The 17196-nt window shown below is 43.6% G+C and overlaps 1 protein-coding gene across 1 annotated transcript in view; it reads right to left on the minus strand.

Annotated features, from left to right (window-relative positions):
* Positions 1–8095: 8095 nt before the first annotated feature.
* EMCN (endomucin) overlaps positions 8096–17196 on the minus strand; it is a 55788-nt gene continuing 46687 nt past the window's right edge. Inside the window, exons 11-12 of the mRNA XM_037380090.1 lie at positions 11056–11118; positions 8096–9815 (exon numbers count right to left, since the gene is read on the minus strand). Of these exons, the coding sequence (XP_037235987.1) occupies positions 11060–11118 (59 nt within the window). The 3' untranslated portion in view covers positions 8096–9815; positions 11056–11059. The remainder of the gene's footprint in view (positions 9816–11055; positions 11119–17196) is intronic.

Consider the following 17196-nt stretch of genomic DNA (forward strand, 5'->3'; position numbering starts at 1 on the left):
TGCACAGAGGCTGTCAGAGACCACTTTGTATTTGGGTTCTCAAAGGAGAAGGAGGATTTGCACCAGAAGGCTTCACAATTTCTCTGACACTTTGTTATGGCGTGCTGGAAAATGCAAGTCAGCTTAACTAAAAATAGACTGGTTATAATTAATATGCAAGATGAATGCATATGGACAGGAACTTCATGGTGTTGGTCTCATCTCATACTGGCTGTTGGCCCAGCAGATGGGGCAGTGATGCTTGGAGGTGGTGAGAGGCAGTTTGGGAGGGTGATGCAACAAGTTTGTGTGCCACATATTTCTGGCAAAGCAGTTACAGTCAAATAGCATCAGGTGAGCTGCACACACAATATGGGGGTGAACAATTTGGACAGGAAAAACTGGAAATAAAAGGGGAGCTGTTAACATTATCCCAATATTCTCCTCTAAAAAGTTGACCATCAGTTGTAACTTCCCTTGATTTCTGTTTCACTTGCAGGATTTCAGGCCTGACATGTGTTTTCCTGGGCATTAAACCTGCAGAACAAAGCAGGAGCCGGTCCTACGTGAGCCTTGGCGAGCTGCCGTCCCCACCAGAGATGCATGCCATGCCTTGGCAATATGATGCATTTTTGCTCTCATTTTTTCCTCTCGGTAACATGGGGATAACATTACTCATTTTCAATTAGAAAACACAGACACTAAGTATTAATGTGCTCCATTTGAAAGGGATCTCTGAAAGCCTAGAAATTATTTCATCCATAATAGTTAGGACTTCTTCCCTGAAGACCACCTTGAATATCTGGAATGCTCACTCCAGTAATTACGTCCATTAACTTTTCCTTATTTTGCTCCATCAGGTATGCTGTTTATACTCTGTGCTAATTTCTGCTGCTTCCAAGACACACAGGCAAAATAACTAATTTTATATGTCACACCCAGCTATGGAAAATAAAAACCATATGTGCCTAATGACTGAGGCTCAGCTAAAGTTAGTGCATTGCCTTTGCATTGCAGCTGAATCCTAATGATAGTGTTCCTAAAACTGGCACAGTCAACTAGCTAGTTAGGTGCCCTCATTTAATGGGGGGGGGAAGTCTGAAATATTTTAAATCAAATATTTCTGGATCTGGAAGTCACCTTCATTCTGCAGTCCATAGCAAGCCTCTGAAAGCTGCAGTTTTTCAGACAAGTTTTTTTGCAAGTGCAAGAAAACAAAGATCTTCTCTCCTCTGTCCAAATCACATTTCTGTCTCGCAACAGTATCTGTCCATCTGCCCCTCAGAGCAGGCTGCAATATTATCAGATCACCTGGTGTAGCTCAAGAAAATACATAGTGCCATGTGTTTTAATTTTATTCTACCAGAGGATGTGTGGGTACACAAACACACACCACTTGCCCCAGTAATGCAGCAACCCCACTGACTTTTTCAGTGTCACCATTTCTCCTCCTTATACATTTTGGTTTAATTTATGACTTGCGTGGGGACAGAAAACTGAGCATGTGGACAAAGCATCACCATACCTGACCCAGTCCTGCTGCATCGAGGTGGCCAGTGATGAACAAAGCTAGCTGGAGAAAGGCAGGGCTGTGTTTTCCAGCCTACAAATGGCACAGGGATGACTTCAGTGCAAGGTCCTGAACCCTCCAAACAGTATATGGCGTATACAGCACACAAAGGACATAATCCCTGAACAGCTCACGCCGTCAGTGATCTGTACACACAGGAAATTTTTTTCTTTGAAACTTTGAAAGCCCGGACCAGAGAGACAGCGTATTTTCACTATTCATTCATCAAAAGCTATCCCTTACCTTTGCTCCCAAGGCACTGGCTGAAGCAGCAGGCTGAACCCCTCCCTGCCTGCTTTGCTCCCACTTCTGCTGCTCTTTCCACATCGCTCCACTCGTGGCAGAGAGATCCATCACCTTCCCTGCATCATGCTCCTGCACATGCTAATGCTTCAGGCCAGCAATGTTGCAAAGAACCACTAAAACACTTTATAAAAGAGGTTTAAAAAACAATGATGAGCTTTGAGAAATCATTTGAAAGGGCAAGCATCATTCCAGATTGCATCTTTTACAGATTTTAAGGCACAAGTAGCAGAGAGTTAGGCTCCAAACTTTAATGTTGAGTTTAAAATGGAGCTTTTGACTATTTTTTTTTTAGGTATAGAGCTCAATGGTGGCAATGCTGAGAGGGCCAGGTGGTGCCAGATGCAAATAGCTCTTCTTGGTACACAGATGCTTTTGTGGCTGTGTGAGGGCAGTGGGCGCAAGCAGGTGCCTACCCCCTTGTCAGGCCATGATTTTTCAGGAAAGGGCAAAAGCAGACCTCCTGAGGGAGCAACTGAAAGCAGCACCTCTCAAAAGGGAAGAAAGACAGCTACAGGATAATAATTTTTCCCCTCACCTGCCGTAGTTACTCAGCGAGAAACACAATTGCCATGCACAAAGGACCAGGCACTGAGATGCACTCAAATACTGCACAAACCCCCAGCAAACCCCTCCTCCCAGTGCTCAGCCTTCCTGCTCCTAAGCTAGCAGCCAAACGTGGACAACTAGGGGGGAGGGGGTTTGAGCACATCCAGGTTTTTGGAGGATGGAAGACACCCCAAAGCCTCCATCCTTTGCAAACAGCAGCAGTTATTGCCACAGAGGAAAGTGGAAAGCAGCCCCAGCAATAAGAAACCTACCTGGCAGGAAGGAGGGTGGTACATGGGGCCAGATTTGCCTGGTGATCATACAGTGGAGGCACCTGAAGGAAATGATCAGGGAGATGGGAGACACATGTGCCTCAGTCAGCTCCCCTGCAGGGTGAGCACCCCGGTGTCTCTCCTAGCCCCTCAGTCAAGCACAGTATGGCACAAGAGCATGAAAGCTTGCCGTGGGTTAGAAAGCACCCAGCTTAATCAGCATGAAAGTGTAGGCTAGTTCACATCCAGGTTCTTCTGGAGGTCCAGCCCAGGCTCCTCATGTAGAGTGCTGAGCAGAGATTAAGTCCCTGTAGTGCAATAAAATGAAGTCCTTGCTGTCCGTCTCTGCAATGAATGCGTACAGATTTTGATAGAGGGACCTGGAAAGGGTGTGAGAAGCAAGTGTGGTAAGTCCAAGATAGACGAGCTGCCCTGGGCAGCCATACGGGGTTTGAACCAGGTAGGTGCTTTCTCTTCTGATCCTGCCTCTTTGTCCCCTGGCCACGAGCAGGGACTCTGGCTAAGCAGCAGGAGAGCATTTAGTCTTCTTGCAGCTCACCTGTGCAATTTGACCTGCAAGTCCAAGCAGCCCTGATGCTCAACACTCTCTGTCCAGCAGGTACCTGCTATTGCCTGTTCTCTGCCCTTGGCATCAGGTGTGTGCTTCACTGAGTTAAGCTGTTAAATCTGAAAACTTTCCCTCCAATTACTTTTTTGGCAGTAGCAGCTCTTTGCTGAGCTCCCTGGTGCTAGGTCTTCTTTGGAAAAGCATGCATGGGGTTCATGTAAATAGGACGGGAAGTACGTGAGTGTGATCAAACTGGCTGGTATAGGGCACCTGCAGCTGCATTCTGACCCGCAGCCAACAGCACTTGTTATAATCTGAGGGCTGAAGGTCAGAGGCTGTTTATTCTTTCCCGTGGGTTTTTCTTGGGGTTGATGCAAGCAGCGGAGTTGGGCTCTGGCTCTGAACTCCCCCTAGCTATGCGGGTTTCATTTGGCATGCTCTTTCTCACCCTTTCTCCCTCACTTCACCAGCTAAATTCAGACTAGGCGCTCATATGCATAAAAGCTGTCAAAAGAATAACTTACAAGTACAAGAGCTAGAAAAGGCTTGAAGTGTAAAACTGGCAGCCCTTGAAGAGCTGTGGGGACTATCCAATCCATCTGGTGCTCCTGGGTGCACAGCAAACCAGCTTTTGACTAGTTCATAACCGTGGCACATGCAAAAGTCTCAATTATTGCTTCTTAGAAAAACCAAATTATCTCCTGGAGTCAGAGACTGACAGCCACACAGTCTCTGCAGTGTTATGCACTGCTGAATTTTTGCTGGCTTACTCTCTGCTGTTCTGTACTGCCTGTAATTGCATTGCATTTTAATTGTTTAGCATTGTCAGAACTTCAGCCCGGGGGCAGCGGGGGTGGTGAGAGCTCAACACATCAAATTACTACCCAAAGAGCAAGCAGACAAAAAACAAGAGTGAGGAGGGAGGGAGACAAATGAGCCACATTCATTAAAAGAACAGCAACCCTGACCAGGGAAGTGTGCTACTGATGTAATAAGAAAGCTGAAAGTTGTTAATAATAATAAAGAGCATAATAACACCACATCTGGAAAAAACTAACGCACTGTGGAAAGCAGAGATGAAAACCAGTAAAATGCCCCTTGCCCACATAATCCTGTCTTCCCTCCCAGTTTTATTTTGTGGGTTTTCTTGTGGGGTTGAGTTCTGTAGTTGCACTGTTTAGTGCTGTTCCCTTGAGTGCTACGATGTGGCCCCAGAAGCTGGCATCCCTGCTGCAGAAATCCCACCGTGCAAGGCAGCGAGGCAAGCTTTCCCGCAGGCAGACTTCTGTTTCGCCCTTGGCCAGCCTGAGGTCCTGAGGGCTGGTCCTTTGGCATCCTCAAAAGATGCTGCAGGTTCAAGTCCCTGGGGCAGGTTTTGAAGGAAAGGGCTGCTTGCAGGCTGTCCCGCAGCACAGGGAACAGCAGCAGTGGCAGGGCAGAGGCAGAAACCAAGGGAGTGGGACAGGTGCAACACAGCCCCCTGCGCTTGCAAAGGTTGGGCAGAAAGTGTATCTTTTTTTTTCTCTTCTGGAAGGTCTGCCTGTGGGGACCAAAAGGGGTGGATGAAATGGCTGGATCACGTGCTGTTGAGGAAATAAATGAGTTTTGCCACCTGTGAGTGTCCTGAAGCCCATCAGAGCCCATGCTGGGGCTGCCCTGCTGAGGCACCATGGTAGCTTTGACCTCAAATAACTGACTAAACTGTGCAGAACCTGGAGCTCCTTAACACCCTTAAGTTACGAGAGATCCTTCCAGGGAACAGGTACAGCACAACATGGCAGCCACGATGTTACCTGTAGCTGCCTGAAGAACAGTCCTGGGGCTGCCCACCATGGCGCAGGGTCCCCATGCCCCAGCAGGACCTGTTCAGTGTCCCTTCCAGGCCACTAGCAGGCAGCTCCTGGGTCTTTCTCCTGGCTACCTGCAAAGCCATGGGTAGATAAGATCATAGAATGGTTTGGGCTGGAAGGGACCTTTTTAAAGGTCATCTAGTCCAACCCTCAAGATGAAGGCAAACAGATCAGCACCTCAACAGGCACAGCTGGCACTTCCAGCAATGAAGTTGCTGGTAGTAGCAGAGAGGTTTCTGGCCCAGGCCCTGGTGCAGCCCGGTGGGGAAGTGCCTCTGCTGCGGCCCTTCACCCAGGGCAGTGTGCAGGGTGGACACGAGGGAGCTGAGAAGATCCTTCAGCTGCCTGTGCTGAGTATTTTGAGGTATTGGCATTTCACATCAGCTGCACTCACCAGGGTTAGTTAAAGCCTGTGTTTTATAGATCGCTCTCGGCCATAAACTGTAAAGCTGCCTCAATTGGGAATCAATAGAGTAATCGTTAAGCTCATTTATTTCATTAGGTATAGAGTCCTAATTTGAAGAAGTTGAGGAGCCATAATTAATGGTGTCAAAGAGGCCCTGAGATGTATATTTAAAGCTTCCTAAGGAGAGCACGTTGCCCATAGGCACAGTGTGCTGGAAGTACCCGGCACACCAGAGTGTGCAGGGGGCTGGGGGATGCTCTGGGGGCGAGCCCCAGGGAGCGCCCCAGCACCACAGAAGCCCAACAGCAATTCAACAGCCAGCACCCTGCGCTGCTCCCCTGCCCACAAACTGAAGTGTAGGCTGCAAACAGCAGCATTGCCACCATGGGGCACAGCAGAAAAGCCAGATTCTGGGGTCAGCAGAGGGGTGCCTGCTGGCAACCAAGGCATCCAAGAGATGCTGCAAACACCCTCCCCGTCCTGAGCCAGTGAGACTTATGTGCTTTATGCCCTTCTCCAATTCTGCTGTGTGTCGGTGTGCAGTTAAATGGTTTGCCCCTCCTCAGTGGGGTGGAGTAGCTCTGGCACCCCAGAAGCCTTTAGAGGTTTTGAAGGGTGAAGGATCTGGATGGTGCCGCTGTTTTTGCTTGCAGCAGTCTTCCCTGATGGCGGTACTGCTTTCCCACACCAAACAGACAGCCCCCAAGGAATACTTTTTTATTTAAGCACCTTTCTGAGCAGTGCCATAAGCAGCCTGTAAATAGTCCTGTCCACAGAGCCAGGGGTATTAAGGGCTGGAATGATTCCTGTGATCCAATAAGCAGAATAACAAACAAAAGACTGACCCACTCATGAGCAGTTCACTTAAGGCCCTTGGCCAAACATGCAAAAATAAATATTTAAGTACTTAGAAGGCTAATAAGCTGCTTGTGGGATTTTTAAAAGCACCTAATGCCTACCTCTTCAGCCTCTACCTTTTAGAAATAATTATTTCATTTTTCTGTTTCTCATTTTTGGACCTTCTTCCTGTAAATAACGATCAAAGTCTTTTTCTTTCTGGTATTTATTCTCCTATGTTGGTCGCATAAGTTGCTTGATACAGCTTCTTATTGTGGGAAGTCAACAGTCAATGCACTGTACTACACCCTTCTGTATGGGTTTTTTAGTGCCCACTTCTCTTGTTTGGGACTGGGTCCGAAATCCCAGTGTGCTGCAGCTTGGTCACTCTCAAAATATTGCCATTTTTTTAACTGAACAGGGTTAGGAGTCTGGGAAGAGCCTAGGGAAACTTTTCTGTCCTTGAAGACAGTGACTCGCCTTCCCAAGCTGAGCCCAAGATGAATAGTGCTGGAAGTGCCTTCCCTCCTCACAAACCTGACCCCTGCGGGCATCACTGACCCTGACTAACGATACCCCAAACAGCCTTTGCCAGCAAGTTACCTTCTTTAGTTTTGGATTGTAACAAGTAGATCAGAAGCATATACTCGACCTAAAAACTTGTTTAACTAGTAACTCATGAGCTGAACTAATTTGAAAGCAGATTCAGTTCAATCACATTTGCTTGGGCATGCTCATTCCACGCTGAAGTGGATGTCACTCACTTCTGTAGCAAATTATGATACAGAAGTTAAAGAACACTCAATTTAGGTGGGACTGTCCACAAAAAATGTATTCAAGCTTTAGTAGAATGTGCTTTACAAATGTAGAACCAGTTTCCTAGGTATCTTTATATAGACAAACATGGAGGACCAACTTTTACTTTTGTTTTTGTTTTGTTTTTTGGCTATGCTAGCAACTAGAAAAACTCAAGTGGATCTTTTAGACATGTATTACACTAGAGCTGTTGAGGCAGACAAGTGGAATTGATTTTTCATTTCTTTTTCATCTACCTGAGTCATTGTGTGTAACTTCTTTGCTAACTGAGCTCTCTCTGCAGTCAGTTCATCACCTCCCATTAACGACAATTCCAGCATCCCTAGCTTTGCGAAGAAAGAGCCCCAAATATTCTTCCAAATTCTTTCTGTGGTTTACAGATATCCTTCAAGCAAATCTGTCTTCTTGCCTTCCCTGCTGATCCTTCGCAAGGATGGAAGTTCATACATTTCCTTTTACCACAAGCTCTGTCGCCACAGGGGTTAAGAGGATCACAGGTTCTTTATTTCTGCTCTCCACTAAACCCATCTCTTTTGCTTCACGCATGCTTACAAAAGCCAGTCACTTTGAGACACATTTCCCAGCCTTCCGATAAAAGCTTGGTTGTCTGCCATCCCCTTATCATGAAAAGCCCAAATATCTTCCTCCCTTGTTTTGGTGTTTTTCACTTTTCCAGTACCATGATTTGCAGCAAGTCCTGCTCTCTTACCCTCAACTCTTGTAATAAGGAGGACTTTTCTGTACCCTGCTTGCCACCCAGAGCATGCCTTCTGCAAGGTCTCATCTCCCCCTGCCACCACCATGCCCAGAATATGTAGTGTCTGCTCTCTAGGCTCACTGTAAAAAGTTCAGCACACTCTGCTACAGGAATGCAGAGTAATTAACAATAGTTTTATTAGGTATGGGTAATGAATTGCATTTCTGCAAAAAGAAAGAGTCACTTAATAAAGAGGATAGCTTTTAATAGGCAGTTAAAATGGTTTTTTTTGACACACCATGGTAGTTCCTGAACAGATTTTGTGCAAACATATATATATATATATATTTCACAACCTTTCTCTGCTTTTTTCTACTGTACTTTTTTTATGATGCATCATGCTACAAATTTTTTTTTTTAATCAACATCAAAATCCACAATGATTGCTTTTTTCATAGGAAACTTCAGCAATCAGGAATCTGAATACTTGCAGATGCCACCTAGAGTATTTCCAGATGGCCTGACCCTTCCAAAGTAGGTATCCAAGACTCCTCTGCTCCTGAACAACCCAAGTGATCCAGAAATACTTGAATGAACCACACGAGCTCAGCTGCAGCATGGAGGACACTTGTTGGTTCCCCATCTTTCACAGAACTTCATCAAAATTTTCTCTTGGTGCCGCTAAAACAGAGGTTTATTAGACCCATCAAAGTGGCGATAAGAGCAACAGTGAAGCACAGGGAAATGAACACTTTTCAGCTTTGTGTATAAACATAAACTAACAATTTGCTCAATCTCCTACCATACCACTAGGTAAGTTTTATTATTTCAGAGAGGGAAATTGGAGAGCGAAGTTCCTCAAAAGCATTGTATCAGTAAGTATCAAAATTTTGATCATCGTCCTGGCTCTTGGTCCTGCACTTACACCACCAGTTGTCTTCTTTCCATTTGCCAATAAAACAACGGAAGCTCCTGGCATGCTACCAGAGTCAGTGGATTGAGACTGAGCAGATGCTCACAGTAATACAATTTTCAGACATTTATAGTTCTAGAAAAGTAGGATACATGCAGATAGCACTACTTGATATTTTTGAATTGCTAGCTCTGTACAAATTAAGAGAGCCTGTAATTAGCACTTGAAACACTCTTTGAACTTCCAGAATTATTCAATAACCCACAGGAATCCCCTGCATTACTCAGAACAGCGGGAAGAAGTTCATCTGTAAAATTGCTTATCTTGCTGATCCCCGCTGTGTGTCCCAGGCTGTATAAGAGAAGTACTTATAGCACACATAATGTAATTAGCCAAGGAACAGGTGAAAATAAACTATATCGCCTGCTACATTACAAGGATCATATTCAGTAATTTACAGAACTTCAAAGAGCCTCAGTGCAAGGTATATAGCCCCTTCACAGAAAAAAGCACACGCTTCAGCATTTCACCCAGGCACCCCATCCTGTAAACATTTATGACAAGCAAAGTGTGTGCTACAGTGAGGAGTCTCATGGAAATCACTGAATTAATTTTCATAGTGGCAGTTTTCCCAGTACTGTTTCAAGGGTCAGGCCCTGTTTGTATTTTGCTACATACAATTAAAAGAACCCTATCTACTAAGTTCAACAAAGTATGCTAACATATTCCTTCCTGTATGTGCAGAAAACATTTTTAGTAACTACTATGCAAACATCGCCTGATTTTTACATTCTCTTCAATCTTCTTGAAAGTTTTCCTGCTTTTACTATATGTGAAAACAATAAATACATATGATATGCCAGTTATTAAGCCATCAAAAAATTACATGTCATTCCAGAAGGGACAGGAGACACTTGATGTTCAGAAGTCAAAAGCCGGTCATTGATGCAAATGTCCTGCCTGGTAAAAAGCTTCAGCTACTCCATGTTTCCAGTGGAACTGCAGCTTTGGTTGGGAAGTTCCTGCACACTGTGATAAAATAGGCTGCTTCACATCTGAAACGACAACAGTATCTCAAGCTTATTATTCCAGGTAAGGTCATTCAGGAAAATAAGAGTAGATTAAAAATGGATGACATAGAGTAAATCCAATATTGGATAGACAATAAGGAATAAATCCATTGTCCAGGATATTGTCCTGCATCTGCACAAACAGAACCACCTCTGGGTTTTCAGTAATGTAGGCAAAATCACAGTCTGCTGCTCTAATTCAAGGGACAAAGAAGGTTATTTTGTCCTTACTGTTGGCATCAGGAAGGCTCGGTTCGTACATCTTGGGGAAAATGAGAATAGGCCAAAGATGTTTTGTCAAAGGGTGTCTCCACGTTTCTGGTCAACCAGATCTCTCAGTGGAGGGTGATGGGACCTGTTCTAGAGGGGCTTCATCCTACAGTGACGGTGGAAGGCTGGGCTTCAACCAGGCCCAGCCTAGCTGCCTCTCTGCAGTCCATCCCACATACGCTGTGACACTTAGTTCCTCAGGCCATCCTTCTCCTCTACCTTCCTGCACTACCCTCGTCCTGCAGGGCCCTTCCCACAGCCTGCCTCTTTCCCCCACCCTCAGCAAAGGACCCCATTTCCCCACAAACGAGAGAAGTAACTTTGTGGGAAGTGGAGATGGTGGTGCCTGAGAAAGCTTCATACATGAAGGAAAATGCAGTGCGCACATGACAAACAGTGGGTTTCAGAGGTGCTCTGACTATCTTTGCCCTCACACACATAAAATTACTGTCCAACACCTGCCAATTTTACATTAGCCACCAAGGAATTCCAGCCATAATAAACCACCTCAATGAAAGTGCTTGCTTTTGCATGATGTGGAATGGACACAGATTTTTCATTAAACCGAAGGAGCTGAACACTTCTGGGTACCAAGTTCCTTTTTTTTTATAGGTAAGTGCCTTTAAAAATATCTTACTTCTCACACAAACAAAAAAGAAAATTCACCTAGGGAATTACAGCCAGGGAATGCTCCACAGTTAAAGCCAAATGCTGTGCCCATAAAGGTCTACCTCTGTGAGGTGGCAGCTTCTTCAGTCACTCAGTTTGCCTGGGATTCTATGATATTGTGCTCAAGCTGAGCTTTGTTTAAGCCATTGCTCCTTGAGGCTGCCACCAACTGAAGCCATTGCTCTTTTTGTGTTGCATTTTTAACCCTTTTGTTTAGTTACATGGCACAATACTGAGACTAAAAAATGCTATGTTACAGGGTGTAAGACAAAAGCAATAAACTCACACATTTATTGCTGAGGTGTGGATAGTTGCCGAGTTTTATTCTTCCCCTGAGATGAGTGCTCTCCTACAAAACAGAAAATATATTTGTATTAATTAAACATGCAAACACAAAAGGACAAATGAGTCTAGCAGGAATACATTACCAACCACCATACAAACTACTCAGTTTTAAGATTTACTTAACCAGCAAAAACTGTCCACACAAAAGATTTTTACTACGCTCTCACTGTTTTGTAGCTTATTTCCCCTGTGTTTTGCTCTCAAGTGGTGGGTTACTACCACAAAGTATTTCCAAGGGAGTTCTCAAGGGATTAGAAGGGTTAGAAAAGGTATGACTTTCATTCATTTGTAACTATGATTAGAACATTAAGTAATATAAAGGTACAACTATAAAATTAATTTTTGCTGTTATCACGGACAGCAGCTCAGTTCCTCCAAAGCAGGAAAAATCAACATTTAACAACTTCAGTCCTGGGGAAGTGGAGCCACTGCCAGCAGTCACAGGCAGACAAATAAGCCTCCAGATGACGACGTGTTTACAGTTGTCCTATTTTCAAATGTGTGTCCCAGGAATGGCAGTGGGATTTCTTTGAGTCAGAGATTCATACATGTTGATGAATGGGGAATGGCATCCCCAGGCTGGACAGATCTCCATGGAAACAGGCATAAGGGTGGGAAAACCCAAATGCCTCCAGGAAACTGCCTTCTGCCTCTCTGCTCACCTGCAGGAGACAATTTAATGCCTGACATGTGCAAGAGGCAAGGAAGTGAGGAGTTGTGTTACATTCTGGTAAAAGTGAATATGTATTAAAAAGCTTGCATATGTTCTATAGCCTGGGGTTGAGAATTGTAGTACAAGTTAGGATTATAACAAATTCACTGATTAGGCATTTAAATAATTAGCAGTCAAATTGAACAGTTGCATTCCTGAAGAAAATAGGAAAGACTTGTCAATGGCTTTCAGACAGCTTTTCTTGTCAGCAAAAAAGGGCTCTTCAATTTAGTGCAGCTTTTTGGAGATGGGTAGAAAACTTGGTATCTAACAGGGTTCAATGAGAAACACTGAAAAATTTTCAACAATACCGTGAGGAAACGGTGTTTGCTTCCCAAGTGTTCAATTTTGGATAAAATTATTTTAAAAGCATTATAAGTGTTGCTAAGTTAGAGCTTCAGAAGTTATGATGATGTTAAATTTCAGCTAAAAAGGCCTTCAGCAACTACTTCAATAATGCATAATATAATTTTTTAGAGAAAAGGAAAGCACAAGTTTCTGGTAGAAAACCCCCAAACATTTCAACAAGATTTATACATTTTTGGTATGTGAAAAATTTTTGTTAGATACAAATTTTGTTTTTAAAAGCTAAAATAAAGTGAACCAGTTCAAAATTGTATAGTTTTGCACTAACAAATGAATGAGATTTTCAAGAACTCTCATTTCTTTTAAAATTTATTTTTATTTATTTTTTCCTTTATTATTCTTTCCTTCTGCATGATTTTAACTTTCCTGTTATATATACAGAAATGGAAAATTTAACAGAGTGTGAAAGGGAGAAATTGGAAAGATTGTTTAAAAAAGAAGGTGGAGGAAAAATGAATTGAGAAATATATTACCATGGAGAAGATGATATTCAACAGTTGTAATAAATATCAATACTTTGTTATCAGTTCCACTCTCAGCTGATTGTTCTGCCCATGCCAGAAATTAGCCAAACTCAAATGGAAGACTTTGCACCACAGGAAAATAACATGCCTAAGGACAAGCTCCAGAGCCAGCACAGCTCCCTGGGTCACGTCCCATAAGACCATAGCACACAGACACTCACGTAACCTACCTAGGTCTCCTGATGCTACACACATAATCCCTGGAAAGAGTGAACTGCCACAAACTATTGCTGGGGTCAATGTCCCCTATAATATCAAAGATTGTTCAATGAGGGTTCAATGCAGGCAGGGATGCTCTTCATTGCTTTGCCCCTGCACTCCCAAGAGAGTGGGAACCTGCCAGTATTCTGAAACAAAACCAAGTTATTGCTACTCCATGGTTGCAAATGTGTCTGAAGATATTTGCTTTATAGGTCCTATAATCATTAGTGCCAACTAACAATTCAGCGATGAAGAGAGAATGGTTATATACTTGAGAAGAAATGGTCAGAGAGATGCTCTCTATTCAAGAGTAACAAGGGTAATACACAGTTTCAGACACAGGGCTGCAGTACGCCTTGAAACTGCACAGAGAGGTGTCTAGAAATATTTTGGAGTCTAATGGCTCAGCAGTTTGATGTTGTGCTAAATATCCAGCTGCAACACAAAAAGCAAATTAATAAGAACATTCAGGTTAGTTGCAATTGGGGAGACAGTTTTACTGATCTCAAAACAGCCTTAACTGACAGAAAAATTCCAAGACTGCAAAACCCCAAATTTGCCCCCAGACCATCACCCACTGAAAACAATGGATTAGACCTTGCTTCCCATAAGGGAAATGAAAAACAAATACTTGTGTTTAGTATTTTGTTTGAACAGATGATATTTTAATCGACTGAAGAAATTATCTCACACTGAACTGTTTGCTGATGGAGAAAATACGCATTGCAGTGGCAGTACTCAACCAGTCTAGACAGGTTACCTGCATGCTTTGAAGGCTGTCATTGAGAGAGAATGCAAAATACACCAACAAATGCAAAACTGCTGGACAATGTCATCAGTGAAAAATTGGGTTTTGTTGATTCTGGATTATGCATTTAGGAGAGGATGACACACAAACTCTATTGTACACTAGGAGATGGAAGGTATCAAGAGAGACTTGAACCATCACAATACAGTTATTGACTTCTCACAATATAGTTACACAGCATCTTGCATAAAGCTATCGGGTGATCCAATTTGATAGGAACTATGGCAATAGTTTTCTGATAATGGGTTGAAAATCCATTGCACATTTGCCTATTTTGGTAAGTAAAAGTGGGAGACAAAGGGATCTGGAAGAAAGTATTTGATGCAGTTAAAGTGCTGTCAACTGCACGGCTGCAAGTGCAATGTGACCCCCTTTACCTGTGATCCCGCCTTGTGACACCTCTCCTGATGGAGGAGGAGTTGTGGGCTCAGATAGATTGGCAGAGGGCAGTGAGAAGCCAACCTCATATATATCACGCACTTCTACAAAAACTGAAAGAAATGATGCACAGTTTGAGAAAGAGGCCTTACGCAGAATATTTGGAAAACAAACTGAGACTGATACTGACATGGAAGTTTTAGTTGACAAGCAAACCCTTCCATTGAACCTTTTATTCTCCCTCTCATCCTCCAACGTTACACCTGTTTGTTCATTTTTGTCTGAAATTGGATTGTAAACACAAAGATATGGGCACAATGAAGTCTCTAAACATTAATGTCATATAATACAGACAGAACTGTAGTTAAACTGCCTAACTTACTGCCGAGGGAGGCTGTGGGTGCCACAGGGGGTAAGATAAATTCATGAAAGTAAAAGCCACTGAGAACTATGAAGCACCAAAAATACAACCATTGATTCAGGACATCTCCAAGCCACAGACTGCTGGAAGGCTATGGAGGAGAACACATTACTGGACACCTTCCCTATCTGTTATCCTTCCCTCCACATCTCATGCTAGCCACTCTCACTGACAGGACTTGGGGCCACCACAGATCCAGGACCTGAGCAGGTACATCTGGCTCAGACCACAGCTTCTTAGCTTCAATATTAAAAGAGAAGGTGCTCTAGCAACCACTGTAATACGTCACCGTTCTTTCATACGCACAGCCTCCCATGTGTCACCCCTCAAACTCTTCTGCTGGAGTCCTGATCATTGATTCACCCAGTTAGCAGTCTAGCCATGGGGCCCGATCCAATACACACTGCATACATCCCCCTCTAAAACGCAGTCATACTTAAAAAGGACAAGGGTAAGGAAGAAGCAACAGGAAAACTTTTGTATTCATAATTCCTGATCCTTTAACATATTTATGTTAAGGGCATGGGAAGTAGCCTGGGTATACAGATTCTGATGTTAACCAGGAAAGGAACAGTACTTCAGTAAAAACACAAGGCTTTCTAATTAAAATTTCACTTCTGCAGTATTTGATTTGATTTTTCATTCTCAGAGATATACTAGTTTCTGACTACTGATGTTGCATCTTGGTGCCAGTATATGTGGATAAGTAGTGGGACTCTGAAACAAACATTTTTTCGCCTCACATTTGCAGAAGGCTATTGTATTAATCCCACTGTAATTTCCACCCCCCTGGCCCTCACCTCCCCCCCTCCGCCATTTGTTTCAGAATCTTTATATATTATTCAGAATACACATAACTGCAGAACATGAAGAGAGTTAACAGTTCATATCACTACAAGTACAGAAAATTTTTGACCTGGGCACAACTGTCTGACATTATTGGGAAAGCAGGAAGAAAAAGGATATAAAAAATAGGTTTTGAAATCAAAAATAGGTTGTACTGCATCTCAGATTACATTGTCTGTAAGAAAAAATGAGTTGCACTGTTATTTCACTGTAATATCTGCTGCTGACGTATTGCTCAGGGCAGCAATCTGGTTTGGAGCAAAGAATTAAAGCAACTTTTTCATAAAATAAGATTGCAGAAACCTATTTTTTTATAAAAGTATAAAACTACCTCTGCAGACACAGTAATCTAAATATCTATTTTTACCATGCTGAACTAAAAGAAAGAGGGGTGCATTACAGATGCTGGAGAACAGCACCAAGCAGGACCCAGCACCTGGATGCATTGGCTGGGTTTGGTGTGGGCCAGTGGTCCAGCCCCTGCGACATGCTGCAGTGCTCCCCGTCACGCACTTCACCAGTGCCCCTGCAAACTGCTCCTTGCCACCATCAGCAGAAGGATCTGTGCAGTTCATGCTGCAGTGCTCCCTGTCACGCACTTCACCAGTGTCCCTGCAAACTGCTCCTTGCCACCATCAGCAGAAGGATCTGTGCAGTTCACTAAGGCAGAGACCACATATAGAAACATTTGGGCGAAGGATAGCAATGCAATTGCTGCTGCATGGCCAGCAAAGGGTGGGAGGTGGCTCCCCCAGCAGAGGGGGATCTCGGAAAGCTGCAGGCTGGAAAGTTAGCAAATGCTGCACAGATGAAAACATCACCTGACCCTCAGCAGTCTCAGTAAGAGACTGCTTTGAAAACCCTTGCAAATATGCACAACTCACAAACTGAATTAGAAATACAGAAGGAAGCAGGTGTTATTTAATTTTAGACTACAGGTTTGCCCAAAAGTCTCAGCTGGAAATGTGTGCAGTCAGATCTTTGTGGTGCAAGTAAACACAAACAGAATTCAGTCTTGAGCTGCAAAAGGCTGAGGAAGTTTATTCTTCAGTTTCTCTGAAGAAAGAAAACACAACTTCAGGCCATTATACAAGGTTAAAAAAAATAGAGTATCAGAAAATGAGAAAGAGAAGGAAAGGGAAGCAGGTACTTGATCTATTTCTCTGTTGCGAGGAGATCCTTTTCTGTGAAGCGGTTTCTAGGTTTTCTACCTGCAGGGGAAAAAAGAAAAAAAAGACACTGAAAGTACAGTTCATAAGAGGAAAAAGGAATAATCAATATCATATCATCACATTAGTAGGAACTCTTGCTCTTACCACTTCTAAGCGTGCAGCATGCCAGAAGACTTCTCTTCGCTGACCTGCATTGCTTCTTTTGCAAGCAAGAGGAGGAAGGAAGGGAATTTTCAGTGACAAAGTGCCTCACCTAGAGACCAGGCTTCTTCACTGGCTCCTAGAGGCATCCACTGGATCCTAGCCAAAATGAGAGAGAGATGAAACTACCAATGCATCCCCCATCCCATGGCCTGCTACGGAACCATGTCCCCTGGCAGGGGTAGATTTCCCTGGACTGGGCCCTTAATGATGTAAGACATAAAGATTTTTTACCTCCTTAAATGCCATGGTCCATCCTCAGATGTGCTCAGCATAATAGAAACCAAGGAGGAATAATCCTTTGCCCCAGCTCCAGATTCGTCGCATTGGACCACAGCCACATCTGTGGTCTGATGTGTGAGGCAGAACAATTAAACAGTCTCAGCATTTGCAGATTCATGGAAAGCGGTGATGCAGGTATTGTCATTCAACTACATTATTTCAGAAGACCAC

The sequence above is a fragment of the Falco rusticolus genome, chromosome 1 (assembly GCF_015220075.1).
Source record: "Falco rusticolus isolate bFalRus1 chromosome 1, bFalRus1.pri, whole genome shotgun sequence".
Taxonomy (NCBI): Eukaryota; Metazoa; Chordata; class Aves; order Falconiformes; family Falconidae; genus Falco; species Falco rusticolus.